This window comes from Aspergillus pseudotamarii (genome assembly GCF_009193445.1).
Source record: "Aspergillus pseudotamarii strain CBS 117625 unplaced genomic scaffold BDV38scaffold_5, whole genome shotgun sequence".
In the NCBI taxonomy this organism is placed as follows: Eukaryota; Fungi; Ascomycota; class Eurotiomycetes; order Eurotiales; family Aspergillaceae; genus Aspergillus; species Aspergillus pseudotamarii.
Window position 1 is genome coordinate 485,224 of NW_022475019.1, and position 23,767 is coordinate 508,990.

At 47.4% G+C, this 23,767-nt stretch overlaps 10 protein-coding genes across 10 annotated transcripts; 4 read left to right on the forward strand and 6 right to left on the reverse strand.

The window, feature by feature from the left end:
• The first annotated feature begins 565 nt into the window (after positions 1-565).
• On the forward strand, positions 566-2,650 carry BDV38DRAFT_151972 (glutathione synthase). The gene is made up of 2 exons (XM_032051651.1): positions 566-1,096; positions 1,204-2,650. Exons 1-2 carry the CDS (start codon positions 798-800, stop codon positions 2,450-2,452), a joined length of 1,548 nt encoding a protein of 515 aa, XP_031918291.1. The 5' UTR covers positions 566-797; the 3' UTR covers positions 2,453-2,650.
• Positions 2,651-2,847: 197 nt separating this feature from the next.
• Positions 2,848-3,612, reverse strand: BDV38DRAFT_278402 (uncharacterized protein; the record flags this gene model as incomplete). The annotated part of the gene is made up of 1 exon (XM_032058706.1): positions 2,848-3,612. The coding sequence occupies one exon, from the start codon at positions 3,610-3,612 to the stop codon at positions 2,848-2,850; it is 765 nt and encodes a 254-aa protein (XP_031918292.1).
• Positions 3,613-4,966: 1,354 nt separating this feature from the next.
• On the reverse strand, positions 4,967-6,679 carry BDV38DRAFT_236162 (uncharacterized protein). The gene has a single exon (XM_032053422.1). It carries the CDS (start codon positions 6,588-6,590, stop codon positions 5,001-5,003), a length of 1,590 nt encoding a protein of 529 aa, XP_031918293.1. The 5' UTR covers positions 6,591-6,679; the 3' UTR covers positions 4,967-5,000.
• A 1,327-nt stretch (positions 6,680-8,006) lies between these two features.
• Positions 8,007-8,671, reverse strand: BDV38DRAFT_236165 (uncharacterized protein). Its single transcript, XM_032053423.1, has 2 exons — positions 8,433-8,671; positions 8,007-8,375 (listed from the first exon to the last, which is right to left on the reverse strand). Exons 1-2 carry the CDS (start codon positions 8,474-8,476, stop codon positions 8,099-8,101), a joined length of 321 nt encoding a protein of 106 aa, XP_031918294.1. The 5' UTR covers positions 8,477-8,671; the 3' UTR covers positions 8,007-8,098.
• A 527-nt stretch (positions 8,672-9,198) lies between these two features.
• On the forward strand, positions 9,199-10,070 carry BDV38DRAFT_236166 (uncharacterized protein). The gene is made up of 3 exons (XM_032053424.1): positions 9,199-9,295; positions 9,360-9,596; positions 9,653-10,070. Exons 2-3 carry the CDS (start codon positions 9,505-9,507, stop codon positions 9,765-9,767), a joined length of 207 nt encoding a protein of 68 aa, XP_031918295.1. The 5' UTR covers positions 9,199-9,295; positions 9,360-9,504; the 3' UTR covers positions 9,768-10,070.
• A 400-nt stretch (positions 10,071-10,470) lies between these two features.
• BDV38DRAFT_278404 (DUF167 domain-containing protein) lies at positions 10,471-10,952 on the forward strand (the record flags this gene model as incomplete). The annotated part of the gene is made up of 2 exons (XM_032058707.1): positions 10,471-10,707; positions 10,794-10,952. 2 exons carry the CDS (start codon positions 10,471-10,473, stop codon positions 10,950-10,952), a joined length of 396 nt encoding a protein of 131 aa, XP_031918296.1.
• Positions 10,953-11,257: 305 nt separating this feature from the next.
• On the forward strand, positions 11,258-12,258 carry BDV38DRAFT_236168 (uncharacterized protein). Its single transcript, XM_032053425.1, has 2 exons — positions 11,258-11,458; positions 11,529-12,258. Exons 1-2 carry the CDS (start codon positions 11,322-11,324, stop codon positions 11,881-11,883), a joined length of 492 nt encoding a protein of 163 aa, XP_031918297.1. The 5' UTR covers positions 11,258-11,321; the 3' UTR covers positions 11,884-12,258.
• Positions 12,259-12,267: 9 nt separating this feature from the next.
• BDV38DRAFT_236173 (uncharacterized protein) lies at positions 12,268-12,620 on the reverse strand. The gene has a single exon (XM_032053426.1). It carries the CDS (start codon positions 12,530-12,532, stop codon positions 12,311-12,313), a length of 222 nt encoding a protein of 73 aa, XP_031918298.1. The 5' UTR covers positions 12,533-12,620; the 3' UTR covers positions 12,268-12,310.
• On the reverse strand, positions 12,588-14,846 carry BDV38DRAFT_236177 (UPF0187 domain membrane protein). Its single transcript, XM_032053427.1, has 7 exons — positions 14,254-14,846; positions 14,040-14,187; positions 13,901-13,985; positions 13,717-13,842; positions 13,307-13,656; positions 13,072-13,245; positions 12,588-13,009 (listed from the first exon to the last, which is right to left on the reverse strand). Exons 1-7 carry the CDS (start codon positions 14,503-14,505, stop codon positions 12,660-12,662), a joined length of 1,485 nt encoding a protein of 494 aa, XP_031918299.1. The 5' UTR covers positions 14,506-14,846; the 3' UTR covers positions 12,588-12,659.
• Positions 14,847-18,218: 3,372 nt separating this feature from the next.
• BDV38DRAFT_278407 (iron permease FTR1 family-domain-containing protein) lies at positions 18,219-22,120 on the reverse strand (the record flags this gene model as incomplete). The annotated part of the gene is made up of 5 exons (XM_032058708.1): positions 18,219-20,053; positions 20,823-21,334; positions 21,395-21,840; positions 21,907-22,037; positions 22,090-22,120. The coding sequence occupies 5 exons, from the start codon at positions 22,118-22,120 to the stop codon at positions 18,219-18,221; spliced, it is 2,955 nt and encodes a 984-aa protein (XP_031918300.1).
• Positions 22,121-23,767: the final 1,647 nt, after the last annotated feature.

Below are 23,767 nucleotides of genomic sequence, written 5' to 3' on the forward strand. Positions count from 1 at the left end.
ACTTTGAGAGATTTGATATTTCAGGGAGTGTTCTTGAAGATACCGTATCGCCGTGAGCATGGAGCTCCGGTGCCCAAGGGCCCTCAACCCTAGATCATCTCGCAGTGCACTCTTATCGACATCGTTTAAGAGCACTTCTCCAGTGATCAGATTGTCGCGGAGAGCAGCCTCGAAGGAAGTAGGGTCAGGCCGAGGGGCCCCTGACACAGACTGTGACCATGGGGTGTGCGGATTATGGCAAAGGAACTGGACCACTTCGTCGACAGACCAGTCGACAGGATCTGTTCCCTCAGCAGGCATTTGGTCTGTTAAATTCGAGTTATCAGCGGTCCACCTGAATAAATATTCCCGATAATGCAAGTAACTCACCAGGTCTCGGGCTTTCGGCCCGCCGGTTTGTATGATGTCCTCGAATTACATCCAGAGGCTTGCGTTGTCTGTGTATTAGTAAATAAAGTTCAAAATAGCAATTTTATGCAATATGACACGTGCAACGCGTCCAGTACACGTTGCTCTGCAAGAGATGAAAAGTAAGTGATCTACAAGTAAAGTTAACGTTTCTGCCGGCCCAAAGGGCGGTGCATCAGGCGGTGCCTCGGAGCTTCTGACGATAAACTTGGATTGATAAGCAAAGTTGAGGCCCGCTGCCCCTCACTTTTGGTGGTTGATGACATTGGTTTTCTTCTCTTCGCGCAATTTCTCTGAGGAGTTTCCCGCTTTCGGACGGTTCTACTACTGGTGTGCCTCTCCTAATCATTCTTTTTTATGAAAAATATAGATCGTCAGCTGCATCAATCATGGGCGAAATTTATACCAATTATCCTCCTCCGTTGAACCCCGCACAGAAGGAATACTTGGTGACCACCATCAAGGATTGGGCCACGCAGAACGGATTGCTGGTTCGCCCTGCGCCTTCATTTGTTTCAAACGAAATTGATCCTTCTGGGGTACTTGCGACGAATGCTCCTGTTACTCTCTTCCCTAGTCCTTTCCCAAAATCATGCTTCAATGAGGCGACGGCTTTGCAAACTGTATATAATCGGCTCTACGCTGCGATAACATGTAACGAAGAATGGATTGGCAAGATCATGGAAGAGTAAGATATATCCTAACGCATCTCCGGTTGAGTGGTGGGAGCGGCTCAATCGGGCATGCTATTTATGAACTAGACAGTGAGTCGAACTAAACGATGTTTGCTTGTAGTCTCATTGATGTGGATGATTTCATTTCGCACTTGTGGAAAGTCCATCTCGCTGTCAAAAAGGAAGGATATGTCCAAACACTATCACTTGGACTCTATCGATCGGATTATATGGTCCATGCGCCGTCCAGCTCTACAACGCCTTCCTTGAAGCAGGTTGAATTCAACACGATCTCATCATCGTTCGGAGGCTTGTCCTCTCTTGTGACATCTCTGCATACTGAACTTCTCGATTCTCCTCCTGGCCACCCAATTGCGTATCCGTCCCACCCGTTGTTCGAGTCGAACGTGCCGCCCGAGAACACAGCAGTGGAGACTCTTTCCGCGGGGTTAGCTGCAGCACACAATGCCTACGGCATATCAAAGTCCACACCAGCCCTTCCCACGTGTATTATATTTTTGGTCCAGGAGAACGAGAGGAACACATTTGATCAATTGGCGCTCTTCAGGCAGCTGACCAAGGTTCACAATATCCCAGTTTTCCGTCTGCTCAGCTCCGAGATTCTGGATCACACGTCGATCCCTAGCTCCAACCCATCACGACCCCTTGTATACTCGCCTCCCCACTCCCCAGAAACGCAATTTGAAGTCACGACAACTTATCTCCGGTGCTTCTATGCGCCAAGCGACTTCAAATCGGAGCGTGACTGGGAAGCACGGACCCACGTCGAGCGTTCTGCAGCGATCAAATGCCCTACAGTTTTGAACCAGCTGGCCGGTTGTAAGATTGTACAACAGGTATTGGCCGAAACTACGGGCCCCGACCACCTTGCAAGCTTCTTACCTGACACCGACCCAGCCGTTGTTGCAAGGCTCCGGGAAACCTTTGCGCCTCAATATGATCTGTCCTCTGGTGGACGTGGCAGGGACCTTGCATTAAATGTTGAAACAGCCATGAACCACGTTCTTAAGCCCCAGCGCGAGGGTGGCGGCAACAATATTTACAAAGAAGCCATTCCAGACTTCTTGCACTCCATCCCCGAAAGCGAATGGAAGCGCTGGATTCTCATGGAATTGATCAGACCACCTACCGAGGCAAAGAACATTGCCTTGAGAACCGATGGAGAGGTTCTGAGTGGAGAAGTCATCGGAGAGCTGGGTGTCTATGGAACTATTCTGTGGGATCAGGCTGATGGAAAGATCACCCACAATGAGCAAGGCGGATGGCTGATGAGAACCAAGTCCAAGGATGTCAACGAGGGAGGAGTTGCAACAGGATTTTCCAGCTTAGACAGCATTCTTCTCTATTAAATGCCGATACAATAGAAACAATGTGGAATACAGAGCAATCTCAGTGAAGTTACAATCTCGTACATTGAATGAGGACGAAGAATCATTAGAAAACATTACCAATCATGACTCATTAACAACTATTCACACAGTCAGATAACCTTTCTTTATCCTGCAGCAACCCCTCGTTCTCGGCGCATATATGCGCGTAAAAAAACGCAGGCCATTCTGCATATTTTATGCACCCACAACAAAGGTATTTAAAGACCCTCAACCTCCCACTTTCAAAGGACACCTCCAGAGACCAAAGTAACCACGTGAGGTTGAATCACTTCATTCACCACACAATCAAACATCCAACGTCCCATCGAGACTCCAACATACATTTCATCTTTCCATCTTTATCGTCCTCCACCTCATCGAGAGATATTATACCTGAAGGTATCAGGCCACTCATGAGCAGGCAACTGCCTCCAAGAAGCAAAGCCTAATTGTTTCGCCCGCTCGGACAACCTAAAGAACACGCTCTGAGCAGCCCTAATCCGCTCACTGGGGATCTCAGCCCTCCCCTGATCAAGGAAATAATCCAACGGATAGGTGGCGGGTGTGTGCGCAGCCAAGGCACGATCAGCGAGATGCACAGGCCCGCCGCCATCGGCATAAACAACATCCATGGTGGTGTTGTAGCGGATCTGATCGACCGACCAGCGTTCGACGCGCTCGACATCAATCTTGTTAAGACGGCCTGGGGCGCCACGACGGTATGTCCAGCAGGATAGACGGAGAGGACGACGAGCGTCGCGCTCTCGACGCATGTTGAGGGCGTTTTCGTTGGGACGGAGGTGAAGGGGCGCGGTCATGCGGACGCGGATGTCGCGGTAGGTGAGACGTGGATCGGTGCGCATCCAGTACTCGAGGAGCCAGCCTGGGGGATTGTTGGTGACGTATCGGGGTAGGAAGGGGAAGTCCCAGATCTCTTTGCCCTCGTGGTCTCGTACTACTTGGCCGTTTTCTCTTAGGGGGGAGAGGTCTGGGAGGTCTTGCCTGATGGGTGAGTCCATGCGGAAGAGGATGGGGGGCAGGTTGACCTCGGAGTAGGGGAAGTGGTGTGGGTGTGGGCAGGTGTGGTAGCGGTCTGTTGGGGGTGAGGTGTCTGTGGACTTTGTTAGGAGGGTCACCATTGTGCCAGTGATAGGATGGTTTCTTACGTTGGCACTGCATCCTTGAGGCACGATGTCGATACTCTTGACAAGTCGGGGAGAAAGGTTGAAAGGATGGGTTAAGGAGGGTGGGTTAGCCAGTCAGGAGGAGTAGCTGAAGGGGTGGGAGGACTGCTTTTATAGTCGCCTTGTGGGGATTATAGAGCTACATGTCTACGTGAATAACAATGCTTTGATTAGATACTCTAGGCAATAGTATTGGATATTGATTATTCCGTCCATGATGTCTCGGTGAAGGTCTTATCTTAAGCAATGATATTGGATCAATGCAATAAGATTAACTGTTTATTGAATGACAGGCGCAATGGTGAAACATACGCTAAGCTTGAACAACCGTAGCTCGAAAGAGACAAAGACAAGGTAGCAATCTGTGATGCCTAACAGGAACAAGTATCTCTTCCAATTGGGTCAATATCTATCGAGTTGTCCCGCTGTGTCTTGTTATGCAATGACTTCGCCTCCTTCCACTGCACTGCACTGACATATACTTTACCATTTCGATGCCTAGCTCGAGAGTTGGTTTCCTTTGTCTTCTCTTTGCAAACAAGTTACTAAGAGTTACTAAGCAATGAGCCAAAAAGAAAACTCGAAGAAGCAAAGAAGAAGGGAACTCCAGACAAAGATACTACTCTGTGCATCACTATCTTTGGAAGAAGTCACCTTCAAGCCTTTTCCTTCGCCCTGAATTTCCATCAGCACTTGCTGTAAGGTCTTAGATATAACTAATATTGAAATGCAACATGACTATGGTGGTATGTACAGGTCAGCCCTGCAAACCTGCATTGGACATAGCACCTGCAACATTGACTTACACTACTTACTAGGAGGTTAGAAGCCATTTACCCCAACGAGCAGGAACAACTCATTTTCAGAACTTATATTGCTCTGCTATACAGAGTTTGTACATTGATAACACCAAGCAAGGCATTTGCCCATGCGCGCTATGTGACGGAAATCCAGCTTGGCATGCAACTTTAAATGAACATCATCTTGTCCGGCGAAGATCCCCGTTGCAGTACCAAAAAACCAAGGAAACAAGGAAGATAAAGACAATTCATTAGTACACCTGAAAAGGGATATCGGAGCACAAATTTGACACACAATGTCAGACATTATTGAAGGATGGACAACGTGTATTAAGAAGCTCAACAACAAAACTTGCAATGCAACAGGGTAACACGACTAAGCGAGCAAGGGACAAGAACAATCAAGGCTAAACAACACGATTCGAAGGATATAGGTGTGTTAACAAAAAAGTTGAGTTGAACGGCAGCGCAGACAATGACAAGCACCGCGTTGGAGAACCGAATATCATTTCTATCCGATTCCTCCTGTCATGATCCGAGGAACTATTTTTGAAAATAGTCGTCATAATCGTCAATGTTAATGTCATTGATGTCGCCAATGTCCATCATCTCCATGTCCTCGGCGGCCATGGCTGGGATATCGAAGAGGTATCTGTCCCCCGAGAGGCATTGCTCGAACAGATTGTCAAAGACAAGGTGGCGAACACCAAATGGCAGTTCGGAGGCGGAGTAGGGAGTCAACACATCAGGACACAGCCCGTGGGAGGGAGGGAGTAATCCTTCACACCGCACACCTGCGCCAGTTGGGCCAGACACAAGTGTGAGGTTGGTATAGATGGGGGTGGGACACTTCCCCATATGGCAAACGTTGCCGCAAAACCCTCCTCTAGTTAGTTTCAATGGGGTAGGACGCCTACGCTGGATTCTTCCTGGCACGATGGGTCTCAAGGCCTTCTCAGTATTATGTCGTGGTATGCGGTTTTTGACGCTCACTGTCAAGTCGATGTCTTCCATGCTAACGGTCTCCGGTAGTTCGTTATCCGAAAGCAATCCTGTGATGACAGGCAGAGGTCTCTCTAGGCTGTCATTGCTTTCATCGAATGGAATATATGATGGAACGTAGTTGAAAAGCTCTGCGACAGTTTCGACTGTGAGATCATCTACTGGGAAATCGATCAAGACAGACTCCACTGGAGGTACCACTAGGGCCAGGGGCTCTTTTGATGTGTCAGCCTTCCCAGCGCTCGCCCATTCCTCAGTGGTGTTTGAGAGGCCGACCGGCTGTTTTTTCTGGTGTTCTCCCTGGACGACGTCTTCGTGGTGGGCGTCTGCCTCTTCCTGCACGGGCGTCTTTGAGGGCTTTCTGCCTCGAGCTACTCGCTTCCCCTTGTTGTATTGATTGGGTAGCAGGATCCTTCCACCATCTTCCCCAAGGGCTGGGTTGATCAAGCCGGGGGTTATACCGCGAGTCGTATTCATACTAGGAGGAAGTCCGATATCCTGCATCTTTCGAAGTATATCTTGTTTGAGTTGCTGGCTACGCTTGTTACCGGAGTCCCATGCAATCAGCGAGAACTGCTGACGGAAGCGGACGCTGCGCTGCTGCAACGCATTGTCTTGAATTCTGAAGAGTGGATGCATACGATTAGTGATATCTCTGAGACGAATACGTCTATCGAGCCTAATCCAAGCTTCCACTCGGAATTCCTCGACTGTCGAGGCTATATTGTCAGGCAGTATGGGAAGGTCACGCAAATATTCGCCATGGATGGGGTAGCTCATGAGAGAGGGTTCCGATTTACGAGTTCTTCTGTCTCCAGGCTCGAATTGGTAAAGGATTTCGGGAAGATTCGTCCACGACCAGTCATCCTGGTCCGGTTGAAAAGTGGTAAAGTTGCGAGGGTCAACAGCCTGAGGACTGTCTTGCCGAGGCACTGACTTTCCTATATCGTTGTTAGTACTGTCTCTCTTCTTTGCTGGAGAAAGCACCGATTGACCTTTGTCCTTCTTTCCTTTGCCTTTTTTTGCATTGATCTTGGTGCTCTCTGAGGACTCGGCGCTCGTAGACGTCTCGGGATACACAGAAGCATGTGGCTGTTGAGACAACTCGAGGTCTTCCTCCGGATCAACCATCTTCGAAATTGGCTGTGATTGATGTTAGGATGCATATTGATACTAACGCATCCCATATACTGTCGGGCGCAAGAAGACCCGACTGGAGAAGGATACTAGCATCGAAATACCTGAGACATGTTGTCTTCCTCGCTCTTGAGGTAGACTTTGAAGAGGTGCTTTTTCTACCACCGATATCAAATAGTATGTGAACGAAATTAGAGAATGGAGCTCAATTGGCGATGAATTGACACTGAAGCAGGCTTGCAGCTTGAAGGATTGTAGTATGGACGAAGAGTTATGAAGTGATTGAAGTAATCCAAAGTCTCTGTCAAGAAGATTCGAGGGACCAAGTGGGCGAGCCATTGTGTCTAACAGCCTGGCATTCTTCTTGTCTACTCTGAATAGAAACTGGGTGGTTGGGAGTATAGTTGTCCCAATTGGGAAATCGAGAGCGTTTCAAGTCGCTGTCGACAATATTCACTGTTCACTGAAGTTGTGTCGCGAGGTCCTGTTCCTAGCCCCCTCTCGGACAATTTTGAACCTTGCTTTCTGACGAACAATCCATTGCCTTCCCATGCAGCTGAAGCAGTGATATATGCGATTTTTTTGCGCTTCAAATGAGTCTCATATCGCTATACTACTCTTCATGTGTTGGTGGTGCGGCTCTTCGACCGATATAGTTGCGATGTCAGCACCACGACAAGCATGCAGTTTCCCGGACCAGTGGACCCACCAGGTGTCATGGATCCACCTTAGACAAGCCATCATTCATGAGTCAATTGAGTAGGTATAGCCCTGGAAGGCTGGGGACTGTTCTGATTAGTGTAACCCAAGCAAAATAGCATTGTCCTGGTCGGGTTCTCGGACGAGAGTCTCCTACCAGGGAGTGAGAATAAGATTGTCCCCCGGGGCCTCTCATAGCTCTGACGTATATTGTAATAGGCGTTCGTCCAATCGCAATTCCCCAACGCCTATTGTAGTCTCGATGCAGAAACGAGCTCAATGAATAGAAGCGGAACTACACCACCGAGCCCTATGTCTCGCCAGAACCGTTTCCCAGCCCCTTTCATATTTGGACCATGAAATATGAGGTCCAAGTCATCAAGTAATGGGGTGAGATGAGGAGGGGGAAGCGAGGGGGGGACTAGAAACGATTGAATTATAACCAGTAGTGCCCCATGTGGTTCACTAGAGCATGCCCCGGGTGATTCTGTAGGCATCCGGCGTAGTAAACCTTTCAAATATAGCATGAAGTTGGGGAAGGGGTACAGGACTTTTAGATTTCCCTTTCTGCAAAAGAGTTGTACAGTACATACTGCCTAGGTATTCTCAAATCATCGCAATATCCGTCTTTTCCACAAAGGTGATGCCTGAAGGCGGCTAATTTTGAATAAAGCCAACATGCGATTCAAGAACGAATTGAAATAACACCACAGAGAGCTCCACATACATATTCACAAATTGTATCCCATATTAAAGACAATAAGCGTACTTGATCCTGAGGAGCGACATGTACATTCCGCCGATCAACGCCCGGACCTCAGCGACCACTGTTTGATATCTCTCAGACTATTCTCATAACGAAGATCTAGATAATCCCAAAATGTAAGCCGACTTCCGTGTAGGTATTCATCCAGACTCATTGTTTTTTCGGTAGCATCAGCCTCTATGGGAAAGGTTCGAGCGGGCGGCCCTCGATAAGAAGCCAATTCACGTAGAGTAGTGGGGTAGGAGTTGAAATCAGAGAAGTTCTGCTGAATTGATATTCTGTCCCTTCTCTTGTGAGTGGCATTATATTCTGTACTGCACCGCTGGATTAGCCGCTTAGCCTCTGATAGTAGTCGTGCACAAACAACTTACCTCGCAAAATCTTGGGAACTTTGTCTTTTATGACGAGAATTCATAATGCTGAAGCAGTCGCTATTTGGAACAGCTTTTCTCTGCAAGTGCTTTGTGTCCCTGTGCAAATGGTAAAGGATTTCCGCTGATTTGGCCGGGTAAATTAGGTGGGACTTATCGAGTATTACCTTTGGAGTCCGGCCATGGTGGGAGCTCTGCGTAATCAGGCGAGTCCGCTCACCATCTGAATAATTCTGGTGGGAAACCGAACCGGAGATATCACCGTAGGCTGCTCTTGGAGGCAGTGGAATTCGCCCACCAGCTTCGCCTTTAGAGGGGTCGATTAGGCCCGGCGTTAAGCCTCTCGTAGTGTTCGAGGCCGGATCTATTCCAATTGATATAGCTAGGCGAGATATATTATTAATGGTCTTCTGAGCTCCCCAGCATGCAACGTGAAATTTCTCTCGGAAAGCCTTCCGACGAAGTTCAATGTCAATTGATGTTAATCTAGACCTGTACCTGGGGTTCACCCGGTCGATAATATCCTGCCCAGTTATCCGACGATCGAGACGCATCCAGGCTTCAAGTCTCCACCCTTCAACTTTGGAGGATATCTGGTCCGGGAGGACTGAAAAAGCATTGATATGCTTCCCGAAGACCTTGTGTGCGGCAGTACGAACAACGTGTCTGGATTTTCCATGCTCAGGTTTCAGAATGTACAAGATATCCGGTAGGTTCTCTAGGCTCCAATCATCCTGATCAATGTGTGAAGCTGTCAGATCGTCATCTTCATGTTCGCGACTCAGCCGAGCTGTCTGGTTTGTCGGGCTAGGAGAATCCAAGATGATAGTATGCGCGGTGGTATGGTGTTTCTGTGCAGCGTACTATGAATTACACCGTAAGCCTCATGCTAGTCAGCTTCAATAGTGAAGCAAAATGTCAACATACAGCGGGATCCGAGCTATCCCGATCCTGCGTCTTCATCTGGTGCATGCTGATAGTGCTTGGCTGGGATTCACTCTCCCCGTGAGCTCTTCTCACTCTCAACCTCCCTAGAACCACTCCACACGGACCGTAGTGCGCAGGTATTGTTATGGGTGCATTTTCACTTTGGCTGCCTAGCATTTGTGTAGTGAATATTTTCTGGTTTCTGGGGGGTGTCATGGTTCAGAGATCTGACAGGGCCTGCCGGACATGAGTGAATACTCCTTATCAATGTTAATTTAAAAGAGTCACTTTACTTGTGTTAAGTCGATCAGCAACAGGGTGGAGTTAGAGGTGCATACAAGTACAGATCATACTACAGGTTCAACAACTTTTGACAAGAAGATATGTGTAGTAAATAACGGATTGTAAAGCTAGTAATTGGCTTGAGAAGCTTGAAAACGAGGGTATTTAGAAATATAAATTCTCGGACATGATTCCACGTGGAGTGGCAAATGGGGGAGAGTGAGGAGAAAAGATGCTCTTTGCTGTTGTGCTTTTCATTCAGTTGCGACCTTTGAGCACAACAAACATTTTTCTCTCCCGCATCGTTTTCGCGTCTAATCTTTTCCTCTACTAGCCTTTAACCGTGCCTCTATATATTAACCATTTCAATCAAGATTTCTCCAAAGGTCGTGTCATATTGGCTATATAGTAGGGTTTCCAACAGACTTCTTCAGTTAAAAAAGTAATTGAATTTCTAGTTACGATACACTCGCTTATATTGGGCGGTTTTTCTTCTGTGTTGAAAATCAAAAGAAAACTTCAGAAAAAAAAAAAAATAGAACAAAGTAAACGGATGGAAAGGGCAAAAGTAAAAGTGAAATTCTGGGAGAAACAAAGAAGTAGTACTAGTCACGTTGACAAGTATAAATGCAGTAGTATAAATAAAGTAAACAAACCGTTGACGTTCCCCACATTAAATTTATCCGCAATTTAAACAACCACTGGTACGGAGTACAACAACTACTACACTAAAGTGACTAGTACTAGAAAACTACTCTTGACACCCCTTCAACTGAAATGCTCTCGTTTTATTTAAAATTGACTCTCAACATTCAAATAATCCTTACCGATGTCGAACCCATCATCTCAACTATTCCGTCTCATCCAGAATACGGCCACGAAACACCGTAACCCCAAGCAAATCTCGAACAAGTACAATTTACAAATCTCCTGCAACGTCAAACCCAATGCGTCTGCAAATCGCGAAGGCATCATAGCAGTTGGCCCTGAGAAAGTGGATGTTTGCGTGGCTGCCGTCCCACGAGACGGCGAAGCCAACGTGGCCGTCTCACGAGTGTTTGCTCAGGTACTGATCTTCGCTCTTTCCATTCCTAACTATTAGACATTATTCTCAGATGAGATCAACATAATTATCTAACTGGCGAAAACCAGATCCTCAAAGTCCCTAAATCTACGGTGGACGTCATTCGCGGTTTGAAGTCGCGCGACAAGACACTTTGTGTTTCTGATTTAGAGATTGGGGCCGAAGGCGAAGAGAAATTTATACAGCAAGTACGTCAAAAGCTGGAGGATGCGGTGATCAAGAAATAACAGCACCATCCGTTAAAATTGAGCTCTCCAATAGGCCAATCACCGACCTGATCATGTTGGTTCGGCACGATTTACTGTGGGACACCGCCGTGACATCACGGGAATTCTCCGAACCTTTTTTTTTTTTTTTTTTTTTTGTTTATTCATTTTCCTCCAATACGTTTTTTACAACAATATCATCCCGAACGTCTGTCGCAACACCACTATCGCGACACCGCCTCGGCCCCTCCACGACTATAACGACCGGACACCCTTTTGTTAACGCCGAGCTCTATTCGCATTAAACACCATCCGCAAAGATTTATGTTCAAGTAGCCCACCTTTCTATAAGAAACACCTAGTCATCAGCAAAGGAATTCCGACGTCAGAATGTCTTCCAGCAACCCAGAAACCACTTCCTCTAAACGAAAAGCTCCCGACGATCGCGTCGCGTCTAAAGCAGCTCCGGCCGAAGCGATCCACTTCACTGCACGCAATCCGCCATGGACCTATCTCAAACTACAGCTGTATGTCTTCTAGGGCAGTTTGCATGCAAGTAGTAAACCTTGCTAATACGCAATCTTTTATATGCTATAGAATTCACCAACCAGGCACGTCGACCGTAGTCCAATCTCAGACCCTCGACCCGCTCACAGCTCGAACATACATCAACTCTGCGCTCTCTCAATTTCTCGGCCTGTCAGGCACAGCCATCTCAATCGATATCCTTAAAATCCTCCCTGAAGCTCCACAGCCGAAGCCCATAGATAAATTCATTTGGGTGCGTGTCCCGCGCCAAGATGCCCCTGCAGTCGTGGCAGCGGTGAGCTCCTGGATCGGAGGAGGCACTGGCGGTGGCTCGGTGGGTAGTGTGGCGTGGAGGGTCTGTGCTAAGGGAAATTATCTGGGAGCTCTGACTCAGGGGTCCGGGGAAGATTTGTTCGCCCCATGATCTGTGATGTAGAGGAACTGTGCGTCTTAGTGGTTTCTCAGTTTATATCGGAGAAACAAGAACGGGTTGGGCTAGGTCGGTTTCGCAGGATCGGCTATTCTCCTACGGCATGATGATGCGATCGTATACAGCACTCACACACTGAACCACGAAAAGTCGGGACGATAGTAATCAGTCTCGACTCATGAGTTTCACCGGGCAATGTGATGACGTGGAGGACTAACATCCCGTCCCAGGTCAGAAAACAATCAGAGGATTATCATAAGACCTAGCTGGCTGAAAGAATGGTTGGGTAGTGACCAAACGCAAACGCAGAGCACCAGCTATATTTCCGGTCGGTATAACGAGCTACAACAAGCGAAGCCCGGCTGTCAGGCGCACCCTCGTGATTTCGGGTGCACTCTTACAATAGCTCTTGTAGGAAGACCTATGGGACGCACTGCAAGAAAGGGAACTTTTCGCTCGAACCAAGACAATCTAGTCGTTTCAATATGAACAGTCTAATGTATAAATCCATCCATGTACATCTGCGCAGCAAGTAGCAATTATCCCAAACCAACATATTCACAACCAATAACATGAACGTAATATAGCAGTAACAAGTGGAGTACTCCCTGTCCTCACGCAATAGAAACACCGAAACGCGCATGCTCAAAAAGAGACCCAATGCCCGCGCTGATAGTTACTTTTCAAAGAACGATTCCTTTTTTTTTTTTTTTTGTTTTTCCCTTCTTTTTCGAGTCTAAGGTCTTGACTCTTAAAGCGTAATGGTCCGTCTAAACCGTTTGTTTACTGCTCATGCTTCCAACAACAGTCGACTCATCCGATCCCAATGCAGAAGAAGGGGAGTTGGCGACCACTTTTGTTCTAAGCGCAGCTCTGATCTCCGCGACGCTCCGGTCCTTCCAGTCATTGTAGCCGTCCATGCTAAGCGGATACAGCACCAAGTTATCGTCACGGACGGTGAAATCCTCGACACGAGGCGCTGGAGTCGCGGCGATGATATCCAGTTCCAAAGCAATTTGTCGGCAGTAGGTTTCTAACGGAAGATCGTTGACGTCCTGACCGAAGGGGTTCTCAATTTCGCTACCGATAGTGGCGAGACCGAGGATGATGTATGCGGCCACTGGATGCATTTGTTAGATTCCACGCAATGTCTTCTGACTGGTTAGGACATGGATTCTTTACCAATTGAGCCAGGGATTGTCACCCATGTGAGGGAGTTGTAGAGTTGGAAGGGCAGAGACATAACGTAGATCCAGGCGATTTGGGCGATGGCGATGCTATACGCTGTTGGGAGTGGGGTGTCAAGGACGCGCTCAGTTCCCGTGACGACTTCGTTCAGGGCAGCCAGGCCGTTGACTATGATATATGTCAGTGTTCATGTTCATTATGGCATCGCAAAGAGGCGAGTGGGACATACTGGCTTGTGCCTGATGCAAGCTGATACTGAGAGTCTCGTTGGCAATACATCTGTCGATATAAGCCGATAAATGGTTAAGAATCTCCAGAGGAAGATGGCCCAGTGGCTTCTTGGATCGCTTGATGAGCTTCCGGGGGTTCGACTCGGCAAAGGAGACACCCAGGTATTCTCCCGTTGACTTCCAGAGTGACTTCCGCTGAGGCTGGAGGCGCTGACGGTCATGCGCATCTTTGGCGAAGGTGTCAAGGTAGCCGACCAGGCCCGCAAGATCTTCGTACGCGATGTCCGGCTCGAAACGGAGTTTATGCTTGAGTGCAACCGCGAAAGCCAGGATCAGGTTTAGTGCGGTACTACCATTGTCAGAAGGGACGATATACAACTGAGGTCATTTGCAGTTCGTGTCAACGTACAGTTTTTGCAGGAGGTCCTCCTTTCCCAACTCTCCTTCACGTTCGCTAGTATTGACCCAGATAGTGCGCGCCAGATTGCGTGAGGTCTGGATAAGCAGCGACCAGTATTTGCGTCCATCAGCCCATCTATATGATTCAGTTTAGAAATTTCTCACGGCACAAGATGCGGTAACAGCTCGCCTACCTTTCGTAAGCCGTTGAACTCCGGAAAGATAGTGCCAAACCGACGACAAAACCCGTCACTGTGAGTAGAATGTTGTTGATCCCCACTACCCGTTGGTCAGCCGAACGCATCCCTGAATGAAATTCCCAGTTATACTAACGATTGTGTACAAATTTCGAGATTAATGTGATCAGAGTAGCCCATGCCGCAACAAACGACAGCGGCAGGATCATTTTGGGCAGCACACTGCCATGCATTCGGAGGAAGGTGGGCCATTTAGAATGCTTGTCCAAATCACGGGGACCATGCTAGATGTAGAACTTGGTTAGACCATCGTTTACCTCTCCCAGATGACTAAAGACTCAAGCACATACGAAGTACCGATCCAATTCGCTAGAGTTCCGTCGGTCAAGCATAAATTGGGTATCTCGAGTATTGGCGAGGTTTTCTAGAAAGGTCGGGCGTGGGGTTACCCGCCGACCTGGTGACGGCTCTCGTTGCGGGACGGTGCCTTGGTCGTGATGAACTGCATGAGAACGAATATCGGCTTGAACTGGAGCAGGGCCCTCGCCAGCTTGTGCCGACACGTCGGCAGCGGCAGTGGGTGGTGAACTGTGTCCTTCCATCGGGTGTTTGGAGGATGCAAATGGATTAAGGAGTAGTACGGGACCAACGAGGAGAGGGGTGTAAAGTGCTATACAGACACTAACACAAAAGAAAAAAGAAAAAAGGAGAAAGAAATCAAGGTATAAAACCGTGTGCAAGAGGGTGATCGAACCCTTTTTTCAAAGGATGATAAATGAAATTGCCAGACTAAAACCAGAAAAAGGAGTGAACTAAAGAATTAGCGATAGACAAAAAGATGGAGAAGAAACAAGATCGAACTAAACGAATGGGTCCGCGCCGGGGTTATATCTACTGTACAGTGTACAGTGTACAGTGTACCGTGCTACAGTGCTACAGCAAGTATCGTCTGGTCATTAACCCTAAGAGGGCGCAGACGGGGGTCCTAACTTTCAGTAGAAATCCCCCTCCGGGACGCCAAGCGAACAATATTTCCCGACTCACAGACAGCGCCAGTGCTAAGAATAAAGAAAATAGCCGTAGAAAAAAAAGGATTTGGCCTCGGGGAGAACTAGTGCCATGGAGGGGCGTAGTGCGTAAGTTCCATGAATAACATCTCATGTCGCTGATGGACGGATGTGTCTAAAGTGGATCTTTAACGTGCAGAACCGGGAGACATGGTAGCCAATGGAACGGGACATGGCTTGGGTCCAGGCCTCCTGTTTCACCATGTTCGCAACGGCGAGAACTGCGCCACGCCCCGAGACGTCGCACGGGAGTATCCGCTCTCGACAGGTCGCTCCATTCATTCGCTGAGCCCCCGTTGCTTCTTGAAGTTTGGAGTCTTCTGGACCGTCGGAGGCGGCAAGTCAAATTTAATTCTCCATCCACTTGGCCTCGACTTGAAACACGGCTCAGCTCTCCTTCTCTCTCTGCCGTGGAGGATGGTGAGTTTTGAACAACGTATCCTCAAAAAAAGAAAAAGAGATAAAAAGGAATGACAAAGGTATATAGACTCTTGCAGAGTGTCCCCGGCTGATTTGCTCCGGATTCTTCCTCCAGGAAAGGCTACCAATACTCCGTGGAAGAGCCAACTAAAGAACATGCTTTCCGGACCCCAGTATGCCAGTGCCAGTCCACTTTTTTGACATGTCCCACCTCGTGCGTGTCAAACTCAGTAGATATCACATGACATCGGTTCCCAGCAGATTGAAAATTGAACATTGTTCGATATTTCAGGACGAACATGCCTCTCAGTTGTTCCACCCCGGGCCCTCTATGCTCTTATATGAGGTATAAGATATCGTAAATAACCAAAACTATGTGCAATCTATGTATATTCATCGACCACCAGTCTCTTGAGTGACTCGGGTAGAGGTTAGCTCAAAATAGCATAGTCCAGTGTCAGACTAGTCAGCACTCGGCTCATTGGGCGACGTGGTCGGGTCCGTGCACGGGGTGCCTGAACCTGAAATTGAAGTTGACGATGCACTGGGCAGTGAACTTGGAAGGATTCCGCGAATAAGGGGCTAGTGACTAACTTCGGATATCTTAGAATAGAATTAAAGTTCTGTGTCTTACAAGTTGCTGCTCTCCCAAGTTTCAAGAAATTCGAAGCTGAATATGCCTCATAAACATGAGCTTCTATTACCAATGTTTAGATATCTCGTGGGGAACATCTTCCTTGAATTTCTAGTGAGATGCTTGAATGGGAGAAAAGATCGCTTAGGAATGACCGCACCAGGCCTATTTAGGCAGCTTCAACACACATAGACCCCAGGGCCTTGCGCCCCTGAATCCAACTTAATTTCCTAAACCAGTAGTATCCCGATATCCTTGGCGGTTATGTTGCTCTCAGTGGCTCGTTGTGTTGCACAAAAGCACTTTTTAAACGGTAGCCGATTCGGGTACTGAAGGCTTTGCTAAAAAGGTATTCGCTAAGTCGTTTCAAGCCGGTATTGGTATGCCCAAGGGCCCACTAATATGTGGTCTCCAATCATCTGGACAGAGCCTAGAGTGATGTAAAACCAGCGTAACATTCCATAGCCCTCATATCTGCGGCGCACACACTGGTTGCTCCCAGTATACTGGAATTGCTGGCCGCGTAGGCCCTAAGTATGATCCTCAAACGGGATCGCAGAACATTATAATAACAATACTATTAAGGAATCTGAATATTAGCAGGACTATGATGTCTGAACCTCTCGGTCTTAATTTTCAACACAGGAAACCCGATAATCTATACTCCGGTAAACACAGATACGCTTTCCGTACTATATGTCAGAAAATAATAGACACCCATAAGTATACGACAAAACATCATTGACTGAGGTACTTTAGCTAGCAGAGAGAAACCCATTATATATAGGGACACTTTTTTATATACTAAATTAGGTTCTGGCTTTGTACAATGTAATCAATATACTCAGTTATTCGAGACATATACTATCAGTACCTATACTAGCTCAACTTGTACCAATTTTTAACTATTATATATAAATACTTTAATTAGACATGGCTTGTCTATCTTAAGCTGTTACTTTATGGACCGCACTTGCATTGTCTTGGACCTCACAATCACTTCATTGTTGTCGACAACCAGTGGGTTCTAGTCATTGTCGTAAGTCTCGTCTGATCAAGATAGCTGTAACGGAGGATCTACTACCTTACAGGGTAATAGCCTGCCAACTAGTAAGAATACATAGGCGGGAAGGAACGAAAGCATCGATCATTTGTTGAATAATAAAGCGGAACGCTATAGAAATGATCCTTGCTCCTTTTCCCTCCGTTTAGGGCTGTCCCTAAAAGGCATAGGATCCTCCCTGGTTGAGTGGGGTCCCAGGATTAAGAATAGGGCTGATCGGTTAGGCGATTCCTGGCTAAGCTGGTTTAAGACTGCGAGAGTAAATGGATAGTGAATACGAGATGTCAGTGGGTGTTTTCGATAACTAAAGCGTAGGATTCGATATAAGCAATACCTTGTTATAAGTAATCTGACAACAGGGCCCGGTGCTTGAATTCCCTTGATTAGATGATAATGTTGCTTAGTTCTTTGAACATGACTGTGGGAAAGACATCACTTAGAAAAAGCAATAGCGCTAGGCTAACTAGGCAGCGTCAACATAATGAGTCTAAAGTGTCGGCTCAATTACTTGCTTCTAAAGATGCTTCAAAATGGTAATCAAGTGATAGATCTGGGACTTATAGCTCCGGATAGTTCATAGAATCGTGAAGAGAACCCGGAACCTGGACGCAGAAACAGCTTAGAGATAATAAAAAGTTTCTGAATCATTAGAAACCCACCCTAAATCAATCTCGTGAATTACCAAATCTTGAACAGTGAAATTCGAGGTCAGTCAGGGGCCCAAGACACACGTGTGCCAGTGTGGAGAATATGATTGGTTCCCCGTTGTTGCTTATCATGGTTGCTGATGCGACTTGGCGAAAGCTTGGTTGGGATTCGCTGTAATCTCGTATGGTATTACGATGTATCACCATTGGACGTAATGATTGATACCAAGCCGAACTTCGTCACTCCGTACTGAGGGCTTCATGGCCACCTAAATAAGAATCAAGACTCTTTTCTCCTCTCACCTGTCCTCTTTGTCAGAAAGCCCAAAGAAAAATATGTTAAGAAAAAGGTGGGAAACATGTTCTTTCTAGACTAAATCTACACCATCCTGTACCTCTATTCTTTATGCTATATGTTAGTAGGTCTATAACGTGATATATTTTTACGCTCTTAGGGTCAAACCTGCGCTCTCCCAACAGTCCGTCATTCACCTGTCAACGCCCCTGACCCTGAGGGTGCGGCCCTACCATCTGAACTATCCTCTACTTCCCCCTGTTCCTGCGCCCGCTCAGGAGCCGGAAGCCCTGACATCCCGTAGAAAGCAATGAACCCCAGCCCTAGCACAGCCGAGATACAAGAAAACACCATCGCCACAATCCCCCTAGCTGTAAACCCAGCAGGCAACCACGCAAGCTGCTTATTCTGTCCGGTCAAGTCAAGTAGGTCCTCCGTGTTTCCGGCCGCGTTCCCTTTATCCGACACATTCCCTGCCGCACATGCTGCCCAGTGGTCGTCTGGCACTGTTGTTCGCTGTTGAATCTCTAACGGGGCTTCAATGAACACCATTGCGAGTCCTTGCATCAGGTGCCAGTCGATGTGGCAGTGGAAGAGCCAGACTCCTGGATTGTCTGCTACGAAACGGGCGACGAAGTAGCCTTGGGGAGGGACAACGAAGGTATCTCGTCTGGCTGGGTAGGCCGGGAACGACGAGTGGTTGGCTGAGTCATAGGTGACTGGATCGTCGCTGTCTGCGTAGCTGAAGAAACCGTCGGCGTATGAGGGATATCGGTTGATGACTTGGAAATTGTGCCCGTGGAGATGGAAGGGGTGCGAACCGGTATCGCCGTTGTTGAGCACAATCTCCACTACCTGGTCACGCCCTAGTACCATGGGATGCGTGTATTCACCATAGACTGTTGGATTTGTTGCCAGGTCTCCGCTTGAAAGCACTGAGTATAGGGTTGGCACTTTTGGCTTGGTATAGGAGATGTTGTTGAAGAAGGCGTAGCCGGCTCCGTTCGCGAGATTGTCCATAATGACTGTGACCTCGATCACCACGTCGGGATCTTGGAAGAGAGGAGTCCGATCGTGGGGGATGAGGGTCATATCATCGAATGGGGTTAGGTCTGATGAGTCGCTTACTGTCATCACACCCTGAGGATGATCGGCCGTAGAATTGTATTCTAACCAGTTGGTATGATTGAGCTGGAGATCGGGTTCTATGACATCCAGTAGGGACGAATCCGCAATAGTGACTATGGGGTAATTTTTCGCTGTCGAGTTCTTTGTGGTGACCAGAATGGAATACCGTTGGGCAACTGCGATGTAAAGAAGATCGGCTTCAGTTGGGTCCGTGTATACCCCATCCATTTCAACGATCGTGAACGAGTGATCTTCAATGTAGAAGTACATCCCGACAAACGCCCCTATGTTGATCAGTCTTAGCAAGTACGTCTTGCCGGGCTCAACGGTCAAACTTGACCCCTGGGTGTCATTCACGAGAAACGAATTCGGAACCGGCTCAGCACCAGTAGGGTTGGTCACACTGATAAAGGTAATATCCTCTACTAGCTCGTGGTACCAATCACTCAACGTAAGAGTGTATTCATCATCGTACATATCGTTGAAGTAAGCATCTTTATCATGCACGATCAAAGCCTGGCGATATCCATCCGGGTAGCAGGCGTCGGTATGGCAGTGGTACCAATAAGTCCCATTCTGATTCACCGTAAAGTTGTAGGTGAAGGAAGACCCAGGGGGAATTGGACACTGGGTCACCATTGAGGGGCCGTCCATGTTATTCGTGGTGTTTTGGAACATGCCATGCCAGTGGATTGAGGTGTCTTTATCGCCGAGGTCATTGTACACATTCGCGACAATACGATCCCCTTTATCCACTTCAATTACTGGCAGAGGCCATTGCCCGTTGATCCCCACGACTTTTCGCGGGTGTAGCCCGTCAGGATTGGCTGTAACCCAGGTGATATTGAAGTCGTACGTGACAGTTTTGGCCCAGCTGGATTGGATAAGAAGGGGGACTGCAAAGGAAAGAAGCAGGATCCGAGCAAGAATCGCCCTCTTGACTCAGGCAGTGGAAGTTCGTTGGGAAATCGCAGATAGGGTGGGAGATAGGAAGTGAAAGGGGGAGCCCGGTAGTCCGCAAGACAACCCTACCTAGTGAACGCCCAAAAAGGCTGTTTCGGACATGGTACGGAGTATAGATTGATAAATTACTGTACATATCAATCTTCTCAGAACCGTCATCCGAATATTGAACCTCAACAGAAACATCGGTACGAATTACGAGCCGACTGACTGGCCCTTGATGGGTCCTGAACGGCTGGTCAGAGGGCTGGTACGTTATCCGCGGAGAAAAATCATCCATGATACCTGGGAAATTGTTGTGTGACAAGCATCTGTAGGGCCCAAGCCGATGATACTGTACGTAAGAGTACTAAGAATACTAAGAGTATAAATACGTAGTAGTGTATGGACCCACTTGCTAAGAGATAGGGTCCGAGGTTTCCGATTTTGCAGCCCCGCCCGTATTAAAAATACAAAGGGAATATGAGAGGGCAAGTATACCCAGTACGAGAAGTATCATGAAAAATCCGTGTCTGTTCGCACTCGACTAACCCCCCAGAAACGTCCCACTCCCACCTGAGCCTCGTTTCCCGCCACGTCCCCCCAATGTAACATCTCGACTATCACTAATTCAACCCGAGGTTGTAGGCGAAAGATCAACCTTGTCTGTCTCCAGCATAGCACCTCAAACCTCAGTCTCTCTAACAGCAGTTCCCCTGTCACCACTGGCATTCTTCCCTCGCTCAACACCACTACTACCAACCACTTCCCTAGGATATGTCGCTATCTCCAACGGTCGACGAAGAATAGCTGTCTTGGTCTTTGCCTTGTATGCAGCAATCCGATTGATAGCCGGGTCAATCACCGCAAGGGGCCCTGCTCTCTCACGGTAGATCATGGTGCCGTAGCAGATCATCACACATATCCAATATAGATTGTAAGAGATGACAGATCCATACGTGGCCGAGTTAGTCCATCCCAGGAGGGCGTTGAAGATCCCCCAACCACCGCCCCCTCCAATTTCCGGGCTACAGCAGTTCACATGCCAGACACTCTGTCTAATATCGTATGATCCAGGCCCAGTACCCGTTTCTGCTGCATCTCCTCCAATCACTTTGTTCCATGTATTGGCTTCGAAGTACCAGACACCACGGGAGAGCAAACCGGCGGCGACGAGGTAGAGGAAGCCCGTAGAGATGACCAAAAAAACCTGCATAGATGTTGTTCGCCCAAACCTTCAAGACTTGTCAGTATCTATACCTAGAAATAACTGGTTTCACTCGAAATCCACATACCGGTAAATAATGTACCCAATCAAAATCCCAGCAGCAAGGCCACAAACCACCGCCAGCGGGAAGGAAGTTGCAGGCTGTCCCAGCCCAACTCCACCCACATAAACCACAGCCTCAAGACCTTCTCTGAGAACCGTGACAAAAGGCAAAACGAACATGGCATATTTCTCCATCCACATCTTTATTCGGCTCTGCTGCAACTCGCCTGCGGTTGCCTTGTGTTGTAGTGCCTTGGCCAGTTTCACCCGCCATTTGTCCTGGATCTTAGACACCCGAAGTAGCGCACCGCCCATGACAGAGATAATCATGGATGAAATGATCCCCAAAACGCCTTCCCAAATATACTCTGTGTTCGCGAAGGTATCGGTTCCGAGACTGTAGAATGCACCGATCATGCCGCCGCCCACCGCAAGGCAAATGAACAGTCCTAATGCGCACCCGACCCAGACCTAATCAATTCAGCGATAGATTAGGCTTTTCGTTGTTTTGTCGTGGGACGGGTTTACTACACTTACCTGTTTTCGAAGGCTTTTGTACATTACACTATCACCGCCAACATCTGGCGCCAGAGACTGCTTCAGAAAGGCCAACAGAACCGACACCACAACAGTTGTCTCGAGACATTCTCGGAAGACGATGAAGAACACTGGCAGTTTACAATAAGTCAGAGCCATGAAGGAAGGAGGGAGTAAACTGACCGGTCACTGCAAAGACTGGGTTATTTCCCATTGTCGCTATGATAAACTTTCAAGGCACTATTCACGTCTAATGGTGGGGTCAAGAGATATAACGAGGGTTCCAGGCGGGCAGTCGACTACGCTCCTATATAAGATTGACCTATATTTTTCATATAAAATAAATATTTAGTCGAGCGCGTGGTAATTAGTTTATGTATGTACCGTACTGTACATACTTGGCTTTAAGATACCGTTGTAATACGTACTCGACTTATCTGATCCGGGTCTCAAACAGACCCACTGGTGGGAATCTGATGGATTATTATCAGATTTTTGAACGACCCGTGCCGAAGACGTTCAGTGACTGTATATCCAGTTTTTTATCCGAAGAACATCCAGACGAGTGTAACCATAGGTGTGGTTACATTCTTCTTCTCAGGTCGATTCTTTATTCTTTTTCGTCTCTGCCGAAGTTCCCACACCGTTCTTTTCAGGAAAGATCTTGTAAATGTACTTAAGTTCAGAGACACATATGATCACGATTTCAATTTCCTAGTATAGAAGAGAGATCTATAGCAATAGTAGACAATATTTATAACAAGTCTGTACAATAATTGCTTTGGGTTCAATGTATAAGCACGCAGAAATCCGGGTATAAAGCTAGTTGGACCCGGTCAGGTATTACCACCACGCAGACAATGTAACAATCTTTTCGAATTCCACTGTAATTAGAATCTATTGCTCTCTTAGTACTAGAGAGAATGACTGCTTTAGCTAAAGTCAGATAGAATACCGAGAACCTATCTAGACTGAGATAGTAAAAGAGATAAGTTTATTATATTTGGACCGTGTTGTATTACGTCCTTTTCCGGTGAATTGAGATTATCATAGTGTTCTAGCCTGTTATTTACTAATAATATAAACCCCCAGAGAGGATACTTTTTCAAAGGATCGGGTGTAAAGGTCTGTTAGAGCCGGCCAGGTAAACTGCCAAGCAGACAATGTGGAAATTTCTTCGAGTCCCACTATGCAGGACGGGGGAACGTAGATGGAAGGGAATACCTATTGTAGTCTAATTAAAAGGCCGCACATTGTGTTCTTAACCCCCTACTTGTGTTCTTTTTCTCCCATGTATAGAGGTTCTGTCCGGTGTGCTTGATAACTCTTCACCACCGTGGCATCAAAAGCTGTTCGCCAAAGCAATAATGTCTGGACTAACAAGTATCTTGCTATTGTCCTCGGGGCAATGATCGTTCTTTTTATAGTCCGCCACTGGCTGGGGATTCTCTACTTCAAGTATGGTTCAAGGGAGCCAGGTCCTTTGACCGATACATTTGTTCACTGGCATCGGTGCGTTCACCAGTTTCTCTGTATGAGACCCGCTAATGGTAAGGAATAGATCCACACGGAAAACTATTGATAGGACGATATATGGCCTGCATCTTAGAAGGTGGTTACTTTACACGGTTTACTGGGCAATCAACCTGATCCTTATCTTGACCAATGTTGATTTGGGAGACCTCAAATTCGTAAGTCCGTCCCGTGAACCAAAACCTGGCGTTGAAACTGACCATTTCCCAGGTAGGAAAACACCTCGGCTGGTATCGTTGTCCTCGCCCTACTTTACATTCCAAAGTGCTCACTAGCTAATAGACCTAGGGTCACTCTTGCAAACCTCGTTCTACTGGTTTTCCTCGCT

Coding starts and splice junctions, on each gene's coding strand:
- BDV38DRAFT_151972 (XM_032051651.1), top strand. CDS start 798: ATGGGCGAAATTTATACCAATTATCCTCCTCCGTTGAACCCCGCACAG. Junction 1,097..1,203: donor ATTGGCAAGATCATGGAAGA/GTAAGATATATC, acceptor GTTTGCTTGTAG/TCTCATTGATGTGGATGATT.
- BDV38DRAFT_236162 (XM_032053422.1), bottom strand. CDS start 6,590: ATGGTTGATCCGGAGGAAGACCTCGAGTTGTCTCAACAGCCACATGCT.
- BDV38DRAFT_236165 (XM_032053423.1), bottom strand. CDS start 8,476: ATGAATTCTCGTCATAAAAGACAAAGTTCCCAAGATTTTGCGAG. Junction 8,376..8,432: donor AGTTCCCAAGATTTTGCGAG/GTAAGTTGTTTG, acceptor CCAGCGGTGCAG/TACAGAATATAATGCCACTC.
- BDV38DRAFT_236166 (XM_032053424.1), top strand. CDS start 9,505: ATGGGTGCATTTTCACTTTGGCTGCCTAGCATTTGTGTAGTGAATATT. Junction 9,597..9,652: donor GTTCAGAGATCTGACAGGGC/CTGCCGGACATG, acceptor GAGTCACTTTAC/TTGTGTTAAGTCGATCAGCA.
- BDV38DRAFT_236168 (XM_032053425.1), top strand. CDS start 11,322: ATGTCTTCCAGCAACCCAGAAACCACTTCCTCTAAACGAAAAGCTCCC. Junction 11,459..11,528: donor ACCTATCTCAAACTACAGCT/GTATGTCTTCTA, acceptor TATATGCTATAG/AATTCACCAACCAGGCACGT.
- BDV38DRAFT_236173 (XM_032053426.1), bottom strand. CDS start 12,532: ATGCGCGTTTCGGTGTTTCTATTGCGTGAGGACAGGGAGTACTCCACT.
- BDV38DRAFT_236177 (XM_032053427.1), bottom strand. CDS start 14,505: ATGGAAGGACACAGTTCACCACCCACTGCCGCTGCCGACGTGTCGGCA. Junction 13,843..13,900: donor AGTTCAACGGCTTACGAAAG/GTAGGCGAGCTG, acceptor TGAATCATATAG/ATGGGCTGATGGACGCAAAT. Junction 13,657..13,716: donor GAGGACCTCCTGCAAAAACT/GTACGTTGACAC, acceptor TGACAATGGTAG/TACCGCACTAAACCTGATCC.